This window comes from Macrotis lagotis, chromosome 6 (genome assembly GCF_037893015.1).
Source record: "Macrotis lagotis isolate mMagLag1 chromosome 6, bilby.v1.9.chrom.fasta, whole genome shotgun sequence".
NCBI classification, from domain to species: Eukaryota; Metazoa; Chordata; class Mammalia; order Peramelemorphia; family Peramelidae; genus Macrotis; species Macrotis lagotis.
The window spans coordinates 31584329-31607457 of record NC_133663.1 but is presented as its reverse complement, the minus strand read 5'-3'; the positions used below and the strand labels follow the sequence as shown (position 1 = coordinate 31607457).

Here is a 23129-nt window from a genome sequence, read left to right as displayed (position 1 = left end):
ATGATAATACATTTGTTCAGTGCTTTAAAGGGCAACTAGATAGTACAGTGGATAATGTGCTGGATCTGAAGTCAGGAAAACACATCTTGGTGAGTTAAAATCTGACCTCTGACCCTAGGCAAAGTCATTTGAATGTTTGCCACAGTTTTCCCCATCTGTAAAATGAACAGAAGGAAATGATAGGCCACTCTAGTATCTTTGCCAAGAAAAGCCCAAGTGGGGTCCTAAAGAGTCAGACTTGACTGAAATGGCTGAACTACAAATAGTTCAAATACAAATAGTACAAATAGCAGTGCGAAATTCTTAATATACAGTGAATTGTTCCTCACAACAGCCTTGGGAAGTAAGTAGTGTAATTATCCCCATCTTACAGATGAAGAAACCACCTTAGAGAGATTCAGTGAGCTGTGCAGATTCACGCAGACACTAAGTGTGCTAGAAGCCAAAATTGAACCTGGATCTTCATACATCCAAGGTTTGTCTTCATCTACAGGACCATCTAGCTGCCTCCCAATTAACCCACTCTACTTTTGAGTCATTCTAATTATATTAAAAACTTTTCCCTTAAATCAAAAAGAAATCTGTTTAAAGCACCAGCTCTGGAGTCAGGAGTACCTGGGTTCAAATCCGGTCTCAGACACTTAACAATGACCTAGCTGTGTGGCCCTGGGCAAGCCACTTAACCCCATTTGCCTTGCAAAAACCTAAAAAAAAAAATCTGTTAATGTATGGCCTCCGTTCCTTGTTTATATTTCCATTCACTAGTCACAACAATCAAAGCAAAAATCCTTTTTTCATTTTTTGGGGGGAATATTGGAACCATCATCCTTTATCCTCCTTCTCTCCCTGCGCCCAGCTCTAAATTCTCTTCCCCAGGTTAAGTATGGCCAGTCCCTTCAACTGATCTTTATATGGTGAAATTTGGAAGCACTGAATCATTCTCATCACTTTCCTCCAGACTCTAATTTATCAATCCTCTCTTCAATTGTGGTATCCAGAGAACAACTCTGCAGTTGGAATTTTGAAAAGACTATTTTTTTTTAAAATCAACTTCTCTATGACCTCTTTCAGGATATGAAACAATGATTGAAACTGGTGGAACTGTGAACTCAAATAATTTCTTAAATATTATTTTCATCATAGGCTGCCTCTCTTTTAGAACAGTCCAGTTGAAGTATGTGATTAGATTCTGTAATTTTTCCCTATCAAAAATGAAAGTCTCTGAAGGGTTGATAGCTAACCTGCTGCTTCTAGTCCCCCTGGAGTTTTCACTTGCATTCATCTTTTATTCTACAAGCTTTTTTCACAAAGGTTTTAAAAATCCCTGATTATAACCTTAGTCAAAGATCTGCGTTTCAACAGTGTGGCTCTTTGACCAGTTCAGTAATGACTCCTTTATGCTTAGCAAATGCTCTTCAACAGTCATTTTGGCCAGATAATTCATCATGTGCCTCTCTAAATATGGTTAGGTTGATCCTTGGATGACTGTTCCATTCAGTTCACCGAACATTATTTAAGCACCTCCCATGTGCCAGGCATTGTGATGGGCAGTGCAGTTACTAAGATGAAATAGCCCTTGTTCTTGGGAAACTTACTGGAGAGCTCGTGCCTGAATAAATTCCCTTCCTTGGAGAGCCTCTTACTAAATATATTGTAGTAGAAATTCCGAGGGCAACTAGGGGGTGCAATAGATAGAAGTCTGGCCCTAGAGTCAGAAGGACCTTAGACACTAGCTGTATGATCATTGGTAATTCACTTGATTGCCTCATCTATAAAATGACTTGGAGAAGGAGATAGAAACCCTTCCAATGTCTTGGCCAAGAAAACCTCAAGTGTGGTCATGAAGGGTCAGAAACAACAGAAAAAACAACTGAACAACAATAATAAAAGAGGAATTCAAGAAGATGAGGACCTGAGTGATGTCCCAGGATGAGGAAACTGTTGACAGATGGTGACTAGGTCCAATGAGTCAGGCAGGATGAGAATCTTTATTATGGGGATTGTGTCACTTTGTACCTTGGTACCTTCCTCCCCCACTTCATGATGATGCCATATGGACTTCCCTCATCTTGAAAGAATCAAATTTGTTGGTTTACAATGGACAGTGGAGAAACTTGTGCCGAGCCCAAGTTGATTGCAGCTTGCTACTGATAACATCTAGATGCAAGGGGTGCTATGAGAGAATTCATTGAAGAGAGAAGTGTGACCGATAAAGGAGGCAGCCATACCTAAATGACACCTCTCCTCCTGAATTGTGAAGGGGATCACATGAGATCACATATAAGTCTTAAAAATCTCTACAAATGCTAGCTCTTAGCTCTTAGGCTAGATCTCAGACTGTGATGGTGTCTACTCAATTATCTGCAGTTCTACAAGGCGCCTCTCCCCAAAGCATAATGGGTCAGTCCCAAATCCCTAACCTTTGGAAGTTTGCATTGGGTATTTCCCATGGAAAAACAAATCCCATGAAAATTCTTCCTACATTAGCCCTTCCCTTTTCACCTTTGAACCTGAGCGACCCCCAGATTTTCAGAGTCAAACACAGGCTCTCCCTCCCTGGGCTCTGAGCTAGAGATGAGCAAAGTTATCTTGAGCTCCCTTTCCAGCCACCCCTTCACTTGGGACAGAAATAGGTGAATGATGCCTAGTCTCTCAGAAGGTGATGACATGTGTCATGAAGAGGAGGCAACATCTTACAAGGTGCTTGTGAATACAACCAGTCTGTGTCTCAGGATTATAGGAAGAGACAAAGAACGGCATCAGAAAATCCTGCCTTTAGGGATCATTTAATTCAGTAACCTCATCTTGTAAGCGAGGAAACTGAGGCCCCAGTGATGAAGTGACAGTAGTAGTAGTAGTAGTAGTAGTAGTAGCAGTAGTAGCAGTAGCAGTAGTAGTAATAGAAGTAGTAGTTGTAGTAGTAGTAGTAGCAGTAGTAGCAGCAGCAGCAGCAGTAGTAGTATTAGAAATAGCAGCAGTTGTATTGGTAGTAGTAGTAGTAGCAGCAGCAGTGGTAGTAGTAGTGGTAGTAGTAGTAGTAGTAGCAGCAGCAGTAGCAGTAGTAGTAGTAGTATTAGAAATAGCAGCAGTTGTAATGGTAGTAATAGTAGTAGCAGCAGCAGTGGTAGTAGTAGTGGTAGTAGTAGTAGTAGTAGCAGCAGCAGCAGCAGTGTAATGGTAGTAATAGTAGTAGCAGCAGCAGTGGTAGTAGTAGTGGTAGTAGTAGTAGTAGTAGCAGCAGCAGCAGCAGTAGTAGTAGTATTAGAAATAGCAGCAGTTGTAATGGTAGTAATAGTAGTAGCAGCAGCAGTGGTAGTAGTAGTGGTAGTAGTAGTGGTAGTAATGGTAGTAGTAGTAGTAGTAGTGGTAGTAGTAGTAGTAGTAGTAGTAGCAGCAGCAGCAGTAGTAGTAGTAGTAGCAGCAGCAGCAGCAGTAGCAGCAGCAACACAGCAGCTTGTTGACCTGGTACCTTGGGTAAGACTCAGTCTCCTAGAGTCTCAATTTTCTTCCCCATAAAATGAGGAGGTTGAACCTCGTCTCTTCAGCCCTGGATCTAGGGTCCTGTGTGTTCAGATGAATCGATACTGGAGATTTTGGTGGGAATGGCGGGGAGCTTCTTGGGTGGACCCAGGAGGCAGCATCCAAGCTGTTGAGCCAGTTTTCACAAACCCCTCTCCCCAGCCCCAGTCCCTTTCCGACTTTTTTCTCCTTTTCTCCTTCAGCTCCCAACCTCACCCATCACCATGCACACCTTCTGGTGGGTACCATTTATTGTCCCTTTCTTCTTCAAAGCGAGTATGTGAAAGGAGCTATGGACCAGGAGGGATATGGAGCAGCGGCAGCAGCAGTAGGGAGCCAGCCTGTACGTGCAAATAAAATGAGGTTTCAAATGAACTTCTATGTCAGCCCTGAATGGGATCATTCATCACCAAAATGTCCTTGAGGGAAGCAGGAGCAGGGGAGGAGGAAAAAGTCTTTACATTTGCATGGAAACAGACCTGGTTCTTTTTTGGTACCAGCTGGGAGTTCCTTCCCTTTTTTTTCTTCCCCCCTTTCCTGCATCTCTCTTTATCCCTCTTCCCCAACTCTGCCCCCCACCCCCACCCCAGCTCCGGTCACAATCAAATGTTGTGTGGAGAGGTTGACTTGTAGCGTTGATCAATCTATCCCACCTTCTTCTATTTCCTTCTCTTATTTTCATTGGTTTGTTAGGCCCTGGAGCTGCGTCAGAGCTTCTCAGTTGATGAACATTCTGGATTCCCTTCTCAGAATCATGTTTTTAAATATTTCTGAAAAATCAAAGGATTAAAAAGGAGCAGCTAGATGATACAGTAGATAGAGTGGCGGACCTGGAGTCAGAATTATATTAAAACACAGTTAACAATTTGTTTAAAAATAGTTCTATGGGGGGGGCAGCTAGGTGGTACAGTGGATAGATCACCAGCCCTGGAGTCAGGAGGACCTGAGTTCAAATCCAGTCTCAGACACTTAATAATTACCTAGCTGTGTGACTTTGGGCTAGTCACTTCACCCCATTACCTTGAAAAACTAAAAAAATAGTTTTGTGGAACTAGGGAAAGCTTGGGATCAGTATGATCAGTATTTATTATCCCCTGGAAGCAACTCTGAATATGCCACATACTCCCTTTTGGATGCAGTGATTGATGTATCCGGGAAAGTCCAGAAAGACCCTAAGCAGCCTAGACTTAGCCAAGTTGTAAAGTCAATCCCGACTCATGATTTTATTAGGGGACCTTTGGGAAGTCATGTTGATTATACAAGGATCGCTTGTGTTGGGAAGTTGCCTTGCAGGTAAGGCCTAGGGACAATATCTTACCTTCTTGGTTCAAAGGCCCCACCTAGGACTGATGAGGGAATTGGATACATGGTAGATAGATCACCCGCTCAACAACATGTGATTCTCGTAAGGGGCAGAACTTCCAGAACCACACTGTCCTCTTCACTCCCCCCCCCCCCATCTGGTTACCCCCACTTCCTTCTGTCTTTTCTTCTCCATTATCCACCTGCTACCAGCTCCTCCCATCATCGTCACAGCTGTCCGAGCTTTTATTCTTTGTACTTATTGGAGAAAAAGAGAGGGAAGGAGAAAGGGAAAATGGCTCGGCACCTGCCTCATAGATCTATAGGTAACCATCCCCCCCCCATCAGTCTCTTTCCCATTACCCACCTCCCAAGGATATACGTGAATATGTGATAACTACTAACGGTGGCATTGGACTAGAACAGTTAAACTTTGGGAACTAAAAAAGGAGAAGGAAAGAGTCTGACTGAGTCTGATGAACAAAAAGAACAAAGGGAAGTCAGATGCCAGCTCTGGAGTGAATGAAGAAAAGCATTAGAGAAGGGAAAAAATTCCAATGAGAGCCAGTGCAAGAGCATCAGAATGGAAAAACCACTTTGGGGACTATTCAGTCTCATATGGCCCCTATCTAAGAAGAATCCCCTTTACAATACAAATGAAAAGAGAATGTATAGCTTTTTCATAGAGATCTCTGTGAGGGGGAACCCATTAACTTCCCAAGATGGCTTTTTCCCCACTATTGAGAAGCTCTATACTTTCACCTCATTGTTCCTCCTTCTGTCTTCTGGAGCTAAGGAGAACCCATCTAGTCCTCTCATACACGACTGCAAGTCCACTCTCATATCCTCCCTGAGTCTGTGATACACTGATCATTCTTTGTCTGGCCAACGAAGTTTCACATACCATGATCTGGAGTGTTTTGTATATCATGTTCTTTCCAAACCAGAAAAGAATAAGAGAATTGCTAATACTTTTTGTCACTACTCCTTGCCATCTGGAAACCTAAGAGAAAAAGAGCAGGCAAAGTAAGTTGGGTAGATTTATCCAGATGAGGTTAAATCAGTATGAACTGTCCTCGTTGCCAGAGTGGTTGTCCTAGGAACCTGTGCTTCCTAGCAGTTTCTAGCCATTTCCTTCTTGGTGACCATTAGTAAACGAAGATTGGTTGAGCACGCCTAAGAACCTGGTTCTGGCGACTCCTGAATCCCTATTCAGGAGAATGCCTACATGATAATCTAGTCATTCAAAGGAGCCTTAAGACAGATTTGAGATAGGAGGAGAATGCTTTGAAAGGTGAAGGCAGCCCAGAATGCCCTGAATCTGAAGAAGGTCATTTTTAATCCCTGGGTCTCAACATTTTAGGGATTAATGTGAGGGACTTGACCTATGTGTACCCTGAGGTCCCTTCTTAGGCTCTAGATCTGTGATCATTATGTTGCATAGTTCTGAGAACCTAACAAAGATAGACCAGACTAAGCAAGCTCCAAAGAAGGAGTATCTTGGTTTTGGAGCCTCAGTGACCCATATTCCCCAGTAGTGGTACTTACTGCTCGTCTTCTGGTACCATGGATTTCCATATAATTAAAAGAACAGACAGCTGTGGGTCTGAAATGAGTATTTTGAAATAAACATGCATTGCATCTGACCTGAGTTTTGATAACAGTCTACCTCCCTATCCTTACTTTGTACTAAGTCAGTGGTTCAACTACGGGCCTATTTTTATTTGTCTTTTTAAATTTCCTAAGTTTATTCATTTTTATCCAAATATAGTTACATAATCTTAAAAAGAAAATGAGATTTCTCAGGAACTTAATCTCATATATGATAATTTCAAAACATAGCAAGAACTTTTCTACTTGAAAACCTTAAATGCTTTTAATATTAATCCAATAGCTTTTGTTTCACAAATAGTAAACCAAAAATAAAACTTTTCTGGTTCAGTTATAAGGCAATATCATCATATTAATTGCAATAAATTAGCTTACAGTTCTGAAAATTTAGTAGACCTTAAACAGAATACATAAAAAATAAACCTTTGCAAAAGCCTTTTTCCTGACTACTGGCCTATTTTTAAAATTAAATTCTATTTTTAATTAACAAATATCTACTTTCATCCCATCCTAACTTCATTTAAAAAAAAGTAAAGAAAAACAAATTTTCTTGTTGAAATGAGAGAGAGAGAGAGAGAGAGAGAGAGAGAGAGAGAGAGAGAGAATGTGTGTGCATGTGTGTGTGTGTGTGTGTGTGTGTGTGTGTGTGTGTGTGTGTGTGCAGGTAAGTATGGAAAAAAGATAAGTGTCTGCTTATTTTCACCAGCCTTGGCCTAATGTTGTTTGTAATAACTTGGTGTTCTGTAGTGCCTTTCATCTTTGTACCTCAAAGTACATTCCCAAACTTAAATTCTCCCAACATCACAGCAATATAATGACATATTATTATAGTAATAATATAGTAAACATATGTTTACTGTAAAATTATATATAAATATATAAAATATGGTAAAATAATATAGTATAATAATTACTATATTATAGTAAATATAAAGATGAGAAAATTACTGTTGAGTTTGTTGTGTTGCACTGATTCTTAGAACATACTGGTACAATCTTGAACTATAAAAGAGTTCTTTGATTGGAGCTTTCTTTGATTGAGTTTCCTCTTTCTCCATTGCTCCAAACACATTTTTCTCTCTCATGCCCTATTTTGATTCCTCCATTTTTTCTCATTTTCTCCTCCATTACTACCATCTCTTCCTTTGTTTTTCTTGTATCTAATTTTCTGATAGATCCTTTAGTCTCCCTCTATTAAGTTTCTAACTTTATTTCTCTCTTTCAAAACTAACAAGACTTTAAATAGTTTGGAGAAAATTTCCTTCTGTTTCTAGATTCAATCCAAATGATAAAATCTTATATTGGGAAGGGATCTCAATAGGCATATAGTTAAAGTTATTGAAAAAGCATCTTGATTACATTGCCTTAGAGAAGTGATCATCCAGGTTTTGCTGGAAGATGTCCAGAGAGAGAGAGAGGAATGCCCACTCCCTCCCCAGGCAAGTTATTTTACTTTTCTTTTCATATGCACCCCTCTCCTCTTTTCCAATGATATCTTGTTTTTCCTTCTTCCACACTTAGAATTTTAAATAAGATGATAATTCCACTTTTCATGTTCTTTCCAGACAGATTTTAATCCCCATGAGGGTAGGAACTGTTCTTCAAAAATTTTTTTTTCGCTATTTCACATGGCATTCATCTCCTCAGGATCTCATTAAATACAAAAATGAATGTCAAATTCACCATCTGTTGGTATGCTTGATCCAAGCCAATAAATATGCCGTCAGTCAGCAAGCAATGATTAATCAACTACCATGATCCAAATACTAGGGAAAGGCAAAAAAAAAAAAACCAAATAGGCCTACCCTCAAGGAACTTACCTTGTGTTGAAGGAGGCAGCATGCTATACATCTTTAGTGATGTGCGAAGTTCTATTTTAAGTACTCAGGATACAAAGACAGAATTTTTAAAAGTCCGTTATGGAGGTTACATGGTAATTAGAAAGTAATATGAGGGGGACAACAGTATTTTATTTCAATTTTTTTCAATTAAACCTTTATATTTTCTCTCTTTCTCTCTCTCTCTCTCTCTCTCTCTCTCTCTCTCTCTCTCTCTCTCTCAATCTCTCTCTCTCCCCCTCCCTCCATCTTCCATCCTCCCTCTCTCTTAGCACCTTTCCACCTTTCCGTTATATCTTCTTTCTTTCCCCATTAAAAAAAAGAGAAAATCATTCATAATCAAAGCAAACTCCAACACTGTCGATTAGGAAATAAGAAACATGAATCTTATCTTCATTGTTATCTAATATTCTTACATGTTTGTTTCAAAGCATTTATTAAATCCCTGTCATATCATTCACACTAACTAGGAAATATTAAAAATTATGATTCTAGCTCTCTAGAAACTTTAAGTTCCCCTAATTGGGGAACATTTTAGGAGCTGACTAGGCAAGGAGATATCAAGGGAAATTATATCACAGCTTAACTAGTTATCTTAAAACTTTGCAACAGATTTTTCTTTGTGGGGAAATGTTTTTTTTATGCTGTGTCTGAGGAGATCAACTACCCTTCTCTGGCTTCAACAGGCTTATTCAGTTGTTTTTTTTTAGGTTTTTGCAAGGCAAATGGGGTTAAGTGGATTGCCCAAGGCCCCACAGCTAGGTAATTATTAAGTGTCTGAGACCGGATTTGAACCCAGGTACTCCTGACTCCAGGGCCAGTGCTTTATCCACTACACCACCTAGCCGCCCCACTTGTTCAGTTTTTATTTCCCTCTCAGTAAGGTAAAAAGAGATAGTGTGCGAAGGAGCGAAGGAGTAGTATTGGAGTTAGGCAGACCTGGGTACAGGTTCTGCCTCTGGGTGACCTTGGATGAGTCACTTAACCCCAGCCAGCTATCTAAGATAACACATTATATAACATTTGAACTGCTTTAGGAAAGAGGGAATATCCTTATCAATAGTGGAGTCACTGGAATTCCCTCAAAGATTAAACATGAACACTAATCTCTCCTCGTGTCCCAGGGCATGAGACTCATCCCTTATGTTAAAATAAGCATTGTTTAAAGCAGAACAGACATGGCAGCTATTAGGAAAAGGCCAAGATAGGAAGGTCTATTGTCCATCACATCTTGATTAGAAAAGGCAGGCTTTGACATGGGAAGACGTTATTCCAAATATATGATAAGAAGAACAGAACCAACACTTTGAGGTTTGCAAAGCATCTAGGTCCCAGTTGATACAAATAGCAAATCCTCTGAAATAGTCACAGGATTTGAATTCACATTGCCTATTTCCATTATGCTAGAACTAATTTTTTAGTCATTTTTTTCAGTCGTGTCTAACTCTGTGTGACCCCCGCTTTGGGTTTTTCTTGGCAAAGAAACTGGAGTTGCATGCCATTTCCTTCTTCATCCCATTTTTTTTTACAGAATTTTAACTTCAGTTAGCAAGAGTGATCTCATTTCAAAGTAAGTGTGAACCAAAGAACCAAAGTAAGGCTTAGTTGGTACTGAAGTGTCTACTCAGAATGCCAAAGGGAGAGTCCTCACTACTGAATCAGAAAATCAGAAAAAAGACCCCCACAACAGGTGGCCCCTGAACTGAGTCTGGCGGGGAACCAAGAGGTCTATGAGAATGAAAGAGAACGTTCTCTGCATGGGAAAACAGCCTGTGCCCAAATGGGAGGCCCAGCCTCTCCTCTGGTTAAATTTGTCATTTCCATGAATAACACGAGTACACTAGCTTTTTTGATGGTTTTTCTTCTGAAAAAGGAGAGACAAATTTCTTCATTTTGAATTCTTAAAAATGGTAAAACAGTCAATCTAGACACTCCCTTTAGAGTTTAGGTACTGGCTAGTGACGGGAGCATTGGCTCTTCTCGTCCCTGTTCCTCCTAGTAGCAAGGTGACTTTTTAACCAATCTAGTATCTCCACACCCTGGTGCCTCCACACTGGTACTCACCATCCCTGTCTCCTTCTCTTGAGGGGTTTGACCTTTACCCCTGGGACCATCCTGGGTCTCTCTCTATCATACTTAGGTTCGAGTCCCCACTTCACTTTGTAACTACCAACTCCAAAGCCTGATGCCAAGAACATAGCTTCACTCCCCTGCTGCCATTTTCTCTCTTTAAGTTTATTTTACCTCATTAGAATGGAAGCTCCTTGAAGACAGGGACAACTTCCTTGTGTGTGCATCCTGAACACTTAGCATAGTCCTTGGGAAGCAATAAGCAAAGAATAAGTAGTATCTCTCTTTATTTTCCAAGTATTTGTTATGTGCCTTTTACATGTCAGGTACTGTGCTGATCACTTTCCAAACATCTGACTTTATCCTCGCAGTAACCCAATCTATCCTCATTTTAGAATAGAGGAAATTTAGGCAAATAAAGGTTATGTGACTTGACCAGGATCATACACCTAGGAACAGGTTGAGGCTAGGTTTGAATTCAAGTTTTCCTGACTACAGGTCCACTGCTCTATCCACTATACTACCTTCAAGACCAAACTTGGGGAATTTAGCAAGTCTTCATGGAAAAGTTGTGATCTCTCTCTCTCTCTCTCTCTCTCTCTCTCTCTCTCTCTCTCTCTCTCTCTCCATCCACCTACCCATTTATTATCCATCCATCCCATCCATCCATCCATCCATCCTTCTTGCTATCTCTCTGTCTGCCTGTCTAAATATCCCTCTGACTGTCTATCTCTATATCTGGCTCTCTATCTGCCTCTTAGAACCTCAGTTTCTCCTCAGTCAAAATGAATGAATGTTTGGATTGGATAGTGGCTGCCCAGCTGTAACATTCTCAGAAATAGCTTGTGTCCAGTTCAATTACCATGTTGTGTCTACAAATAGAAGATTTGCTCTGTTATTTCTTAGCATTTTGAGAAAATAACTACAATGGCCAACAAGAGAAAAAGGAGAAAACACAAGTATTTTTAGGAGACACTGGCATCATCCATAGAAAGTTGCCTTCGTCAGTGTGGTTGCCTTAGCTAGTCTGAGTTCACTGGACTATTATAAGAATAGGACTTTCCAATCATATTCGAAATTCCAGAGAATTAGTGTGCTTTTGAGAAAAGACAGATTTGTATAGGGAAAGCCAACACAGGAGGGCCCTGAAATCTTGCCACATGAAAATCAGTTGACATGTTTAGGCTTGGGGGAGGGGAGGGGAGGGGAGGTATGAGAACTCTCTTCAAGTATTTGGAAGGCTGTCATGTTGAAGGGTGTTGCGTTGTTTTGCTTGGCTCCAGAGGCCAGAACTAGGAGTGATGAGTGGTAGGTGAAGGTCTGTTTCATTCAGCTCAATGCGATAAAACATCCTATTAATTAAAACTCTTCTTCAGTTAATCACCAAAGAGTTATCAGATGCCCACTCTGTGCCAGACACTGTGTTAGGCAAGAGGACTGCAAAGACAAAGGGAAAGGAATAATTGCCTTCAAGAAATTCATAGTCTACAGGGGATAAGCAACATGTCCATAGAAAGAAGATACAGAGCAAAGGCATCAGAATTAAGGGGGGGGGAGGAAAGGCTTCCTGTAGAAGATGGGATTTTAATTAGAAATTGAAGGAATTTAGGGAAATAGTGAGGGAAAGATTGGAGGGAGAACATTCTGGGCAGGGGGACAACTAGAGAAAATGCCCAGAACTGATACGTGAAGAAGCAAGGAATCTGGTATCAGTGGATCAAAATATATTGGGGGGAGCAGTAAAATATAAAGATTGTAAATGTGTGTGTAAGGGGAGGTGCTAGATTATGATATGCTTTGAATACTAAATGGATAATTTTGTGTTTATTATAAAATTCATACCTTCAAAATATGGTTTTTACTTTTAAAATTATCAAACATTTACTGTTTTCCCTTTCTCTCACCCACCCTGATCAACTGGGCGGGGGGAAAGAAATCTGATGTTTTTGTATCATATAAGCAAACATAATCAGCTTTCTACATACATTAAGTATGTCACTTATTAAAAGTCTTTATTGTATTTAGCTATGAAATAGAACTTGAAAAATTACTGTTTTTCTTCATTTTCTGCACTGACTTGAAATTGTTTCTATGCAGATATTTAAGGCAATGTGGAGTAGTGGTTAGAATGCTGACCCTGGAGTCTAGAAGACCTGGGTTCATATCCTAGCTCTGAGACTTATTTTGGCCAAATCACATAATCTCTTAACCTTGGCTTGTTTTTTTTTTACCTAAAGTGCCCATCTGTTAACTAGTAACTATGAAATCATAGGAATCCTCCCTCTATTAATATCTGACATGCCACATCTCTCATTTTCCTGTTCCATTGAGATGCTTCTGCTTGGTTGTTGAACTTCTTTAGAACTCACTGGTTCCTAGGTCCTCTCTGTTCTAACTTTCATCCTTAGCAGTGAAATCCCTTCAGTAAAGCTTCCTTCTTCAAGAGTGGTGTGACCAGTGTACCTGGTCTTCTTTGCCTCCATTGTCTTTCAGAATTCTGTTCTCTGCCTCTTGTACATGCTTGTTTAGGGGATACCCATTGATGTGAAAGGCCTCCCAGTGGCCTGAAACATTGGTTACGTAAGAATCCTTCCTTGTTCTCTTCTAAGTGAGGATATAAAGCGGGTTGGAAGCACATTCATGCATTTTTTAGAGCAGTAAATAGGGCAGAATCGCCAAGCTTCTGGCCCAGGGTGATAAAATTTAGAGTGTTGAGAGCACCTGTACTCTTTCAGCAGATAGAACCAACTGAGATTAGCCCTTGTATGAGTGTATCTGTCTCTCTGTCTCTGTCTATTGATTATTTATTGATTTGATTTTATCTGTATGTCATCTTCTCTCTGCCATTCTATCATCTGCTTTCTCTATCATCTCTATCACCTCTATCTTCTGACATCCAATATCTATCCTTTATCTTTATTGTCTCTATAATCTATTTTCTCTATCATTTTTACCTTCTCTGTCATCTGTATCTCCCTTACCTGTCTCTTCTCTATCATCTATCTAATCTTCTCTCTATAATCCACCTATCTATTTTATCTGCCACCCATTTGTCTATCATCTATCTTAATCTTATCTTTATGATATCTCTTATCTCTATTTTTCTATCATCTGTCTCTCTGTCTTTATTATCTAACTTCCATATATCTATCTCTATCATCTCCTCTGTTATCTATATATCTATTCTTTATCTTCATCTTCTCTATAATCTGTCTTCTCTATCACTTATCTATTTCTTCTCTGTCATCTACTTCTGCATTACCTGTTTCTTCTCTATCATCTCTCTAATCTTCTCTCCATAACCATCCATTTATTTTATCTGCCACCCATTTCTCTATCATCCATAGTAATCTAATCTTTATCATCTCTCTTATTTCTATGATCTATAGTTTCTCTCTCTCCTCCATCTTCTCTATCATTTCTCTATGTCTCCTCTATCACCTGTATATCTTTTTGAGTCATCGTCTCTTTCGTAATTGCCATCTCAATGTCTCCTCCATTAAAATTTGAGTGAACTCCTTGAAGTCTAAAATTCTTTTTATGATCCTTTATATCCCCAGGATTTAGTAAGTATTTAATCAATGCCAGTCTGATTGACTCACTTACAAAGAATTATTAGTTAATTTGGAAAATGCCACATGGAAATGTTCTTTCCTCCAATCTTGCTGAACCTCCTGTGCCTATTTCTTCCCCTGAGGCAACCTTCCAGTGGCCTCTGGTTTTCTCCCTGCTACTTCCATGTTGTGGCATGTAGCATATATGTACCTAGTTATTTGCATGTTGACTTCCATGCGAGCTACTTGGAGGCAGGGACTATTTTTGCCTTTCTTTGTACCCAAGAGAGATTAGCACAGGGCCTCTAACACATACTAAACCTTAATAAATGCTTGGTGATTGCTCAATTACTTTTCATTCTTTGATTGCTCATCCAACAGCTTTATATCCTCAAGTTTTCCTGACCAATTGAATATCTTAAAATGTTAGTTTGAGGTTGCTTGCAGCAAGGACCAGGCTTGCTAAGTACAGATCAGAGGGGGCCAGCTTTCTATGGAAGCAGAAATAGCCCCTTCCTCAACAGTCACACTCCCAATCAAGAGTCATTCAAAAGTTGTCCTTCTAATGGAATTTAATCATTATGCTTGCTTATCTACCCATGGGGTGGGGGTGGGGGGAGATGCATAGAGTCCTATTGGTTATTCTGTTGAGATGATGATATAATACCGAAAGCTACTTAGATCCATCGTATTTTTTCTTTATTCTAAACAGGATGAAGAGGAAGAAATCAAACAAGAAATCAACATGTTGAAGAAATACTCTCATCACAGAAATATTGCTACTTACTATGGTGCTTTTATCAAAAAGAATCCCCCGGGAATGGATGACCAGCTCTGGGTAAGTGTCCTTTTCCCATTTCATTTTTCTTTTCTCTTGCATCTGGACTTTGACCAACACACAGCATTTGTCTTTGTTCCCATCCTCACACCTACCTTTGATGCTCTCTTCCCTTGAGAACTGTAACATAGTACTCTCCTAAGATAGATTCAACCTTTCTGACCATTCCTTCCCAGTCTACTTTGCTAACTTAACTTCATCTAGGTCCTGCTGGTCAACCAGCATCCCCCAGAATTGTGTTCGAGTCCTCTTATCTTCCCTCTATATACTATTTTGCCTGGTGATCCCATCAGTTTCCATGGATTCATTTCTCTCTCTGTGCGGATGATTCTCAGATCTATTTATCTAGCCACAACCTGTATATACTTATGTATTTTCATTTACTTGTGTATGAATTGTTTTGACCTCCAACAATGTAGGCTTCATGAGGCAATGTCATTATTTGTGAATTTGTACCTGAAGTACCTACCCAGGTGCTTGGCGCATTATTAGGATGTAATAAATTCTCGTCAGATCCAACTGTGGCTTTACACTCAGAACTCTTCAGGAACCACTTTGTCAATGAGGATAAACAGACAATTTGTATTAAAATGATTTCATGGTGATGAGTCTCCTTATCCCCTCTCTCCCAACCCAGCTTGTTTTTATTGGTATTTGATGACAACAACAAACCTAGGGTTCTATATACTCTTAGGATGTCAATGTCCTTTCTAACACTGGAAACCAAATCAAATATGATCTAAATCTAAAAGGCATCTACATTAAAGACCATCTAGTCTAACCCCCTCATTTTATATATTAATGAACACCCTCAGAGAAGGTATGTTTCTTGCCCAAGATCACACTGATATTGAATGACAGAATTGGATTTGATCTTGGATCCTCCTAAAATCCAACCCTCTTTCTTTTGTACCACCCCAGAGTACATGTTATAACCATATTTTCCATCTATCCAGAATATTCAGAAATTTGAAGAGTTTATTCCCTGTCTTCAAGCTAAATGAAATATCCCCAAGATAATTCTTTGGGGGTAAAACTAGAGTGTTTCTCATGTCACGGCAACTAGGCGATGTTTCCAGTGTCTGATTGAATTATAACCTTGGAGAATTCTATCAAGCTTGTTGCTGAGATAAACACTTGTTTAGTACCAGCTCCTGATAATGGCCAAGTGACTCTCTTTTATCAACTGCTCAGGTCGCAATACGGAAATCAAAAATGGAAGTTCTTTCAATAAAGATTAAGATCTTTCAGAGAGGCAGTGAGCCTCCGACACATAGCATCGCCTTCATGCTTCCCCTGCCTTTCAGTGATGAAGAGCCTCACTTGGGCTGTCCTTTACTGGATAATTCTGTCATTGAGAAGTCAGGGACGGTGAAGTGGACTAATTGTCCTGAAATTAGAAAGCCACTATTGTGTTTTTAAGAAGAATTACAAGTCTGAATCACTTCTGAAAACTCAGGAAACCAAGTAAGGTATCCTGTTGGTCACACTATAGACTGAGCAAAACAGGTTTGAATGTTGATTGTAACTTCTCTTTCTGTGTCATAGCTAGAAAAGACAATAGCTAAACTGATCGTGGGAATCACACCATTACTTTAATTAATGGGACCCACCTTTCTCAACAGGTGAGAAAGAGGAAGGAAGAGAGAAAAGAAGGAAGAGAGAGAAAGGAAGGAGGAAGGAAGATTCAATATTTAGTAATTCAAATCATTGTGTATATTCCTTCCACCTATGCAACCCAACCAATCACAAAATAAACATTTTTAAGCCCCTTCTGTAGTGTCTGTGTGTTGATCATGACAGACACAAAACTAAAAATGAAACGGACCTTGTCTTCAGGGATTTCAGATTCTGTGATCATTCTCTTCAGCTTAGTGGGTTGTCTGAGAGCTAGTTTGGCCAAAAAAAATGTTCCACCCTGCAATCATGTTGAGGATATCTCTGATATAGCTATGCATTTCTTTTGATTACTTCTTGCATTCATTTTATTTATATGAAATATATACCTATTTACATTTATATAAATCTCTAGATACAGATACAGATAGATATAGTCTTCTCCTTTTGAATGTAAGCTCCCTGGAGGCAAAAACCATGTTATCTAAGTTTTATCTTTGTATTCCCATCTCTTATCTCAGTGTCTGCAACAAACACAGTATTCACTTCTACTAACAATACATTCTCCATTGCTAGTCTCCTTCTAGAAGCCTTTGGGACTTAGAAGGACCTGCCAGACATTATCCTGGTATAGGCTTTGAGCCCCCTATGTCACTAGTAGGTGACTGAAGGCAGGGTGTAGGGACATTTATTAAATATTTTATTATAATAATTTATAGCATGAGCATAGGGAAAGAGACATTTATTGATTACCTATTATATTAAAGGAGGTCTAAACAAACTATAATTTCTGGATCAAAGGAAAAAAGGCAAAAAATAATTGCGGAAAAATCCTCTATGAAGTCATTTTAAAAGATGATATTTTTGGGTACTATATTAATAAATGTTTGTGAATTGACTGATTCTTTTTTTTTCCTAATGAGACATTTCCTTGTTGACCTAACTCAGTTGCATTTGGCAGCTTGATTCTATTTGCTGGTGAAGTCAGGTACCTTGTAGTGAGAGAAGCTCCCAGCCGTTTAAGTTGCATGCTAATTATCAGGACTGCTGTGTGATTGGGGTCACCAATCACCAGCAAACGAGGTGTTTTGGATTGTTGGGGTTTTATGACTATTACATAATTTAATGATCATTTTCTTCCATAGGAAGATGAAAAGAAGGCAATCGGCTTTAGCCAGAGCTGAGTGTGAGGGTAGGATTTGTCAGAAAGCAGTAGCATTAGAGCCTGGCCAGAAGTTGATTGTTCCTCATAGTCTATCAGAGAGTACTTTGTCCAATATCATTTTAAAAGATGTGGAGGCCTGGGAGTTCCACTGCTTCTCTTGGGAAATTGCAATCCTGCAAGTCTAATAGGACTCAGGGGTGGCAAAATTTCCCCAGCTAGGTACCAGAATAATGGTATTTGTAGGAGGTCTTGGAACATTTAAGTTATTTTTGTAAACAGAATTTAGAGAAAAAGAAAAGAACATATATATCTACTTAAAAAACTGAGATTTCTCTTGGGTTTTCTTGTATTTAAACAAGGTTCCTACATTTTTGACTTTTGTTCAAGTTTAAGCCTATCATCTACATGAAGCCTACATGAGCAATTTTCAACCAACTTAGAGTTCAGTTTCTTTATCTATAAAATGAAGGGGTGGCACTAGTTGACTAACCAGGTTCTTTGTCATCCAGGACTGTGATCTAATATCTGTTTGACTTTAACTGTCGTGGGTCTCAGTTTCCAAATCTGTAAAAATGAAGGGGTTAATTGAATGATCTCTTATATTCCTTTATAATTTCAGATCTTTGATCTAAGGATCTTCTGATCATGATGCTTCTGGCAGTACTCTTCCTCAGTTACACTGAATTTATTTTACATACTTAATATATGTACTTGTTACCTCCCCATTAGAATTTCAGTTACCTTGAGAATAGCCATTTATTATGGTTTTGGATTACAAGATTTTATGCTTATGTTTGACACATAACTGTCTAAAAGTCAAAGAACAGAAATGATCTAAGCAAGTTCTATGGGCCAAGCCCAATGCTAAATACTGGAAATAAAAAAAAATTAGCAAAGATGGGCCATTTGAATAAATTTTTGTAGATAGAGTGATGGTGCCAAAGTTCCATAGCCTTCCCTTATCACAGGCTAAAAGGTCCCACCTCTATACATTGTTAACACTTAAGAATTATAATTCAATGAAGTCAACACGAATCAACAGAGATCATTTTGGCTATACTGGTTGACTTTGGGTTATATTGGGCTAAATGTCACTCTACATTTTCACTTATTTGGGAAAGATATTGTATGAAGTTTTACAGTGGAATGTATTCAAAGGGAAGGAGAGAAGATTGGAGAGAGGAAGGTCATTCTCTACACGGGCAATGAACAAAATAACTCAGACTTGGCAGTTTTCATCTTGTCCTTTCTCCTTTTTGCCCTCTTTAAAGTAAGGAGTGTGTCTCATGCCTACTCCGCAAAGTTGTTGGGCAGTGTAATGAGTTGATATTTATAGAGGTTGGAGCTATGGGGATGAAAGATGCTAAATAAGGGTTTATTGTTTATTGAATTTATTTGATGTATCCAGCCTCCTGGGAACTTTTACTGAAGTTAATTAAAAGCGTATAGTCCCTGTCCAGAAAGCTCCCAGTGTCACTTGAAAACTACCTAAAGAAAATTCCTTGATGTATTTTTGTTGCTTGGGATGGCACCTGGAGCCATGGCCCCAAGCCAGTTGGTGATCTCTCCTATTTAATGTTATAGAACTCAATTTAAGATTGTCAGAAAGAATGTTGTGCCACAAGCAATGGATCATGATCGACTTTGAAATCTGCCCAACTCCTTTTCCTTTTGGGCAATGAATATTATCTTTAATTTCTGATGATAATTTTGAGCGTGGAAATTTTGAAAATTTCCTTCTTCACTTTATTTTTGACTAGTAACTTCTTCCACCTTAGAAACTGGAATTTCCTCTGGTCCACATTGTGTAATGATCACTTTCTCTCTCAGTAATGGCACTCCAAGGTGGAGGGCTGAAGGGTCTTCCATTGTGCTCAGTCAAGCCCACGGGTGCTTCCTATCCTAATTATACTAATTTTGCGTTTGCATCCTTTCTTTGCCAGCTGGTGATGGAATTCTGCGGCGCGGGCTCTGTCACAGATCTGATCAAGAATACAAAAGGCAACACGTTGAAGGAGGAGTGGATCGCATACATCTGCCGGGAGATCTTACGGGTAGGAGTCACATGGGGCACGCTCCTACATCCTGGGGAGAGGGGTGCAGATATCTCAGCCTTTAGGGCTGCTAACTCTACTGGTGATGATGGCCTTTGGAAAGGTTCGCTTCAATGGGAGTGAATAGGATTCTAGACAGGTCAAAGATGACACAAACCTCTCTGGATCTTTATTTATGATTATACTGGTGTTCATTAATAGGGTGTTATGCATTTGGCAAAGAATTACGTAAACTTTACCTCATTCCCACCTATCAACAGCCTCATGAAGTAGTTATTATATATTAGTCTTATCACTTATTTCCAGATAACCAACCAGCATGGTACAGTGGACAGTTGGGTCATCCTGGACAAGTCATTTATCCCTCAGGGAACTCTCGAAGATAATAAATTAGAAAAAAGGTGCCAACCCAGATTAGGAGAAAAGATTTCGTCTTGGGGGGTGGGATCCTCTAGACTGAATAAATCACCAATTCACTGTTTTCCTACACATTTCTCTTTTACTGAAGTTTATAACTGGGCTGATATCTTGTCAAAAAAATAATTGCAAGAGGTAGTAGCTATGACTAGTGGAAATTGCTTTGGGCCTGGAATCAAGACCTTAACCATGTGTGTGACCTTGGATAAGCCACTTGACCTCTATCTCTCTCAGTTTCCTCAACTGTCAAATGAAGATAATATTAGCATAGGATAGCATGTCATTAGCATATTACATTTCCCATAGTTATTATGAGGATTACACGAGATAATATTTGCACAGCTGTAGCATGTTATATTCCTAAGATTAAAATATCTTTTTATTTTTTAGACTTTGCAAGGCGATGGGGTTAAGTGGCTTGCCCAAGGTCACACGGCTAGGTAATTATTAAGTGTCTGAGGTCGGATTTGAACCCAGGTATTCCTGACTCCAAGGCCAGTGCTCCATCCACTGTGCCACCTAGCCGCTCCCTGATTAAAATATCTTAAACAAGGAGATTTTTTGTGAGCATTAGATACCCTCATTTGCTGTATTGGGGGGGGTAGATTTATTCCCTTGATGCAGTTTCCAACTATTTTAAAAAATCTCCAACTACTACTCTATATACCAAAATCTTCATAAATGAGTGGCTAGTTTATTAGTGAAGGTAGTTTCCATGTTGGGAGCTTCCCATACTGATCAAAACTAGGTTTGGAAGAATAAAAATTCTTAATACACTTAGAAGAAGTGAAACTGTGCTTCCCACTTTATTTATTTATTTTTTGTGAAGCAATTGGGGTTAAGTAACTTGCTCAGGGTCACACAGCTATTGTTTCAAGTATCTGAGGTCAAATTTGAACTCAGGTCCTCCTGGCTCCAGGAACAGTGCTTTATCTACTGCATCAGCTAACTGCCCCACCTCTCCCACTTAAAGAATTATATTTTGTGCTTTGACAAGTTTGATAGTAATCATGGCATACTTTGATTAGTGGTTGTTTAATTAATGAGCCCAAAGTGCATCTTCCATTGTGAGAGTGAACCATCTACCAGACAGCCATGTGCATTCGAAATTGGCTCATTCTGATTTCTGTCAAAAGGGTGGTATGTTGGGGACTGGTGATGATTCCAAACTAAAGTTAATATATGACATTTCATATCTTCATTGGTGAATTGTTTGCCAGAGAAATCAATGAAAGACATGTGGCTATCAGAAAGGAAATCCATATGCTTCACCGTTTCCAGCCTCCAAGAATTAGAAATCAGAGTAATTTGACGGAGAAATGGAACGCCACTGATTTTAATTGTCCCTTAGTAATTGTCTTCCATAGATAATGAACACAGAATTCACATATGAAAGGAAGACTAGAAATGACAGCAATAGATGCCAACAATGGAAATGGAATTTCTCTACCATATTCTCAAACCTCTCCCCTCTCAACCCTCCTTTCCTTTCTCTTTCCTTTTCTTTTTCTCCTTCCTTTTCTATATCTCCTTTTCCTTCCTACTTTCCTTCCCTCTCCTTCTCATCTCACCTTTCCTTGCCTTTCACAAATCCTTTTAATTCTAGTGCCTTTTTTAAGTTTAGTTTTATAGTTTTACTTTAGTTCACTTTTTAAATTATTTCCTATTTATCCTGTATATCATTTGTTTGTACATTAGTGCTTGTTTAGATTGTTAACTCCTTGAAGACAGGGACTGTCTTATACAGTTGTCTTCCCAGAGTTTAGTACAATGTCAAGCCTATAGTAGACCCTTAATGTTTATTGACTACAAGCCTATAGTAGACCCTTAATGTTTATTGACTGCTCATTATGAGGGGCAGAGCATGAGAAGGTACAGTGGCCTTGACTTGCTTGCTTTATGACCTTGAGCATGTCACCTCACCTTGAAGCCTTTGTTCATTTTTTTTTTCATTCCCCAGATGTAGGGGAAATGGATATTATCATTATTTAATTTTTTTTAGTTAGTTTTTTTTTTTTGGCAAGGCAATGGGGTTAAGTGCCTTGCCCAAGGCCACACAGCTAGCTAATTATTAAGTGTCTGAGGCTGGATTTGATCTCAGGTCCTCCTGACTCCAGGCCCTGACTCCACTTAGCCTCCCCATCATTATTTAATTTTGATAAGAAACTGTAAAAATAAATAACCAGACAAAATATATTCCTTGATTTCTGAAGGGTTGCATTGTATCCAATGAAACCTCCCCCAAAAGAGCATCAATTTAGAGCTAGACTTTTAAGGTTGTCTCCTCCAATTGCCTCATTTTATTATTGAGGAAGCTCAGTGCTAAGGAGACAGTGACTTTTCCAACTCCTTTGTTCATATGTGGGAGTAGGATGAAGAGGTGGAGGCTAAGGCTGAATCAGTACAAGGTCTCCCTAGCACTTATATACACTACCTCTGAGAATAAAGGGTAAAACGCAATTTAAATAGGTAAGAGAGAATTAACTGAAATAGGAAATGGCTAGAATGTTTCATCAAAACTTGACCTATATTGCCACAAGCAGAGAGGGAAAGGTTATATTACTAAGCAGTAAATCCTGTTCACTTTTATGATTGTTCCATAACTTAAACCATCATCCCAAGCATATGAAAGATTTGTGTGTAATCAGCCTCTAAACACATCTGGGCCTGCCTGGCTTTGTTTGGTGCCGTTTTTTAACATTTTAATTTTTCCTCATAGCGCATTTAGTGGAAATGGAGGGGTGGGGGTTGTGATTTATTTGTCATCAGGTCTTGTTAACCCTTCCTGCTTCTCCATCTCTCCAGGGCCTGAGTCACCTGCATCAACACAAAGTGATTCACCGCGATATTAAAGGGCAGAACGTCTTATTGACAGAGAATGCCGAAGTAAAGCTAGGTAAGTGCCGTCACTGCACAGACTCTTGGAAGAGGCCAGGAAAAGCAGATTCAGCCGAGCTTGGGAACCAGAAGGATCTTGATAGACGTCATGTCAGGCCAACAGCTGAGGTTCTTTTTGTAACAATTGTGAATTTGAGGCCCACAGCTTGGAGTTCACAGTTCTAAGAATAGAAGTGGGATTGACAATTTTTCTTTGTTTATTTTATCAGGGCTGTTAGTTGTACACTTGAAATGCCTAAAACTGCC

The 23129-nt window shown here is 39.3% G+C and overlaps 1 protein-coding gene across 5 annotated transcripts in view; it reads left to right on the top strand.

Moving 5' to 3' along the window:
• The window catches only part of TNIK (TRAF2 and NCK interacting kinase), a 397128-nt gene that overhangs the window by 206617 nt on the left and 167382 nt on the right, over positions 1–23129 (top strand). For all 5 annotated transcript variants that reach the window (XM_074190918.1, XM_074190919.1, XM_074190921.1 and 2 more), the window contains exons 4-6: positions 14607–14732; positions 19458–19568; positions 22791–22881. In XM_074190918.1, coding sequence (XP_074047019.1) covers positions 14607–14732; positions 19458–19568; positions 22791–22881 — 328 coding nt within the window. The remainder of the gene's footprint in view (positions 1–14606; positions 14733–19457; positions 19569–22790; positions 22882–23129) is intronic.